The sequence below is a fragment of the Populus nigra genome, chromosome 1, assembly GCF_951802175.1.
Source record: "Populus nigra chromosome 1, ddPopNigr1.1, whole genome shotgun sequence".
NCBI lineage: Eukaryota > Viridiplantae > Streptophyta > Magnoliopsida > Malpighiales > Salicaceae > Populus > Populus nigra.
The window spans coordinates 38,941,966-38,945,406 of record NC_084852.1 but is presented as its reverse complement, the minus strand read 5'-3'; the positions used below and the strand labels follow the sequence as shown (position 1 = coordinate 38,945,406).

General features: G+C 41.6%; 1 protein-coding gene across 3 annotated transcripts; it reads right to left on the bottom strand.

Annotated features, from left to right (window-relative positions):
* On the bottom strand, positions 1–3,441 carry LOC133696501 (disease resistance protein RPM1-like). Of its 3 annotated transcripts, none has more exons than XM_062118713.1 (2): positions 642–3,441; positions 352–570 (listed from the first exon to the last, which is right to left on the bottom strand). In XM_062118713.1, the coding sequence occupies exons 1-2, from the start codon at positions 2,995–2,997 to the stop codon at positions 500–502; spliced, it is 2,427 nt and encodes an 808-aa protein (XP_061974697.1). In that variant the 5' UTR covers positions 2,998–3,441; the 3' UTR covers positions 352–499. The 3 variants fall into 3 exon arrangements, with proteins under 3 accessions (XP_061974689.1, XP_061974697.1, XP_061974707.1); XM_062118723.1 differs by having other exon boundaries at positions 369–570; positions 659–3,441; XM_062118705.1 differs by having other exon boundaries at positions 1–3,441.

The window sequence follows — 3,441 nt, the reverse complement described above, 5'->3', positions numbered from 1 at the left end:
TTCAGACAATCCATGCTCGAGATTAGTTAAATAATCATTACACTGTGCACCAAGGAGGATGCAGGGGAATGGAAGAGATAAACATAAACATGATTAATTTACAATGATCTGTATATACCAGACAGACATTTGATAACTAATCACAGCACGTTATTTCCAAGTATAGTTGCGTTTGTACAAACTAGGGCTAAGCTGGGCAGAATGTTTGTCTTCTATTTTGGCACTCAATAAAGAGAAGATATCCCAATTGCCATTATTCCAATAGGTAGAGTAAACATCTGGCACATGTGCAACCTTCAAGTAATCTCCATCTTCTCCATTCGGATGCAGAGTCATAACTAGTTCTTTCGGCATGTTGAAAAATTCCAATACTTTCAGTGTGCTCAAGTGTTCAATGCCTGATGGCACCCTCCACAACGATTTGCAGCTTTGGACTATCATCTTTTCTAGACTAGGCATCGCTCCCTGCTCTACAATTATCATCCTGAGCCTGTCTAGTTTATTTAGCCCCAAAAACTTGAGCCGCTGAAATCCCTTGGCTTGAAAACACAAGATCTCTCCATTGTAAACCTGTACGAATTCAAGATGCACTAGATTGGGCAAATATTGAAGAGATAGCAGTGGATCTTCACTTAACTTACTCCATTTTAGAACCAACTTGACCAAACTGTCCAGTGAAGATATCCAATCTGGAAACTTCTCCATACGTCCTGCCAAGTACAATCGTTGAAGAAATTGAGGAGGCGATGCTAAGTAGTCCAGATCAATAATCTCGCTTTCTGTGATTGAAGTAACTGACAAGGCACGAAGATTCGTCAGCCTTTCAATAGAAGAACAGAGAGCCTTTCCATGTTTTTTCTTCAACTTAACAATTCCTAACCTTCTCAACTGTTTCAATCTTCCCAGTTCCAACATAAGATTCCTGCCTTGATGTGCCTCTACGAAGCAAAGCTTTTGTATGGATTGTAGACCTCCAATATGAGCTGGTGCCTTGAAACCGTATTTGGTGGGGATCCGGTCATCAGAATCAATTTCATAGCGATACACCAAGAGGTAGCAAAGTTTTCGGAGCTTCCGAATCTCAGCAGGCAATATAGAAACCTGGGCATGTTTCAGATCCAACGTCTCAAGATTCTTAAGCTTGCTAATGGAACTTGGAATGAAACTCACTCTGGTATTCCTCAAACTTAAATATTTTAAGAGGAAGAGGCTGACAACTTCATTAGGAAATTCCTTTAGAGGTGCACCTTCCAGATCCAGCACGTGAAGCAGCCTGAGACGACCAGAAAATAAGTTGTGCACAGGAGACTCGTAACTACAATCTGCCCCCCAGAATGTCAGCAATGAACGAAATCGAGAGGCAACATGTCTTTGCTGTTTACTTGGCATGACATTATGCATCGACACACGACGAACTTTTTCTGGCCATATCGTGCCTTCCTCCTTGGCAATTGCCACAAAGTCCTGATCCTTTGCCTTTGTAATCATAATCTCACGCAGGAGGTCATGGACGCGGCATGTTTTGACCCGTCCATCACTGGTTGCCCTAACCACTTGAACCAAGCTTCTCTTCATGAGCTCATTCAGGTAGTCTTGTGCAACTTCCTCTACTGTCATTCCTTCTTTGCCTTTCACAAATCCTTCAGCTATCCACAATCGAATAAGCCTCATACGCTTGATTCGATTACCCACAGGGAAGATGCTGAAATACAACAAACAAGATTTAAGATAGTAAGGCAAATCATTGTAACTGAGTGATAGTATTTTTCTTGCACTCATCAGCATGTCATTTTCTTCTAATCCAGCACCGAGGCTAAGATGTACCATTTCCCATTCGTCTGTTTTACTCTTGTCCTTTGTTGCCAGAACACCACTAATTGCTACAATTGCAAGCGGCAATCCCTCACATCTACCCAAAATTGTTTCTGAAACATTCTTCAAATGTGGAGGGCAAAGGTTATCCTGAAATATCTTTTTGCAAAACAAAGTCCAAGATTCTTCTTGAGACAACGGATTTAAAGGGTAGACTTTGTCAGGGGAATCCATGCATGAAGTAGAGGCAACTTCAGTATTACGTGTTGTGACCAATATCCGACTGCCACAGATGTTGTTCGGCAACGCATCCTGGAAAGCACGCCAAGCACTTGTGTGCCACACATCGTCCAGGACAATCAGGTATTTCTTCTGTCGGAGGAATTCATGGATGACACTCCTTAGCTTATTATAGTTCATGCTGTCCACACCTTTTGGATCTGGTTTCCTGTGAACACGGAAGAGTTGTTGAATCATGTCTTTTAAGAGGTCCTCTCTCTTAAAAGATTGAGATACAGTTATCCAAGCTCGGAACTTGAAGTGTTTCTTCACGTCTGAATCATCATAGACCTTTTTGACCAAGGTTGATTTTCCCAAGCCTCCCATTCCGACCACAGAAATCACTTCACGTCCTGATTTGCTTCCAAGAAGCCACTCGATCAGCTGCTTTTTGGGTTTTTCAATGCCCACCAGATCAGCTTCTTCTAGTAGAAGGGCATCCTTTTGACATTCAAGCCTAGGGATGCTGATGGAGCTTGATCCTTGAATCATTATATTATTTTTATTGCAGTATCTTCGATGTGACTCTGAGATACTGATCACTCGAGACTTGATGATTTGAATTTTTGAAGCAATTCGACGCCGAGCTCTTGCATCCTTAATAGAGCGAGAGATTTTCCTGAAACAGGAAAAAAACCCGTGCCCAGTATCACTAGCAAGGGATAGGCTGAAATTATCGAGAGCATCCTCCGTGTCATAAGCTGCATCTCTCACTTTCTTGATCAAACATTTTAGAACAGGATCACCGTCTTCCATCGCATCTGCAAGTCTTAGGAAGGCTGTCATGAACTCAAGTTCATCACTGATATACTCTGCTTCACCCTGGACTCCTGCCAGTTGTTTTCCCCTTTCTGCGAGGAAGTCTCCGAGCTTGGTGAGTAAAAAAGTAACCACGCCCTCAGACATGGACGGTCTTTTTAGCTTTCCAATTAGTGTTTCTGAAACTTCAGGGAGTGCAATAATGGTGTTTGGAGTTGGGGTTGGCTTGTAACTTTCGAAAGTTAACTCTGTCTACATAATGGCATTGCATAGATATATCTGGTAAATCTGAATGAGCACTTCCTTCATGAAAATGATTTTTAGTAGCCAATGAGATGTTTTCTTAAGAGTGTAGGCCACTTCCAATCACCATCAGCTAGGCTAATCTATAATTGCTGTCTACATAGTTTACTATTTCAATCTCTAGGCAACTTCTCTGTTATCGCGTGTCCATCTGTCTAACCAGTGCCTTAATCCTTTTCTGAACAAGGAAATTCCTTCTCTCTCTCAGGGATAAAAGGCAAATTAATAATTGTTTTTTTTCCCCATGTAGTTTCAGCAAAGAAACTTAAAAAATTTGTTATTTTCTTC

Excerpts from the sequence above, each read along its gene's own strand:
- LOC133696501 (XM_062118705.1), bottom strand. The coding sequence starts at position 2,997 with ATGTCTGAGGGCGTGGTTACTTTTTTACTCACCAAGCTCGGAGACTTC.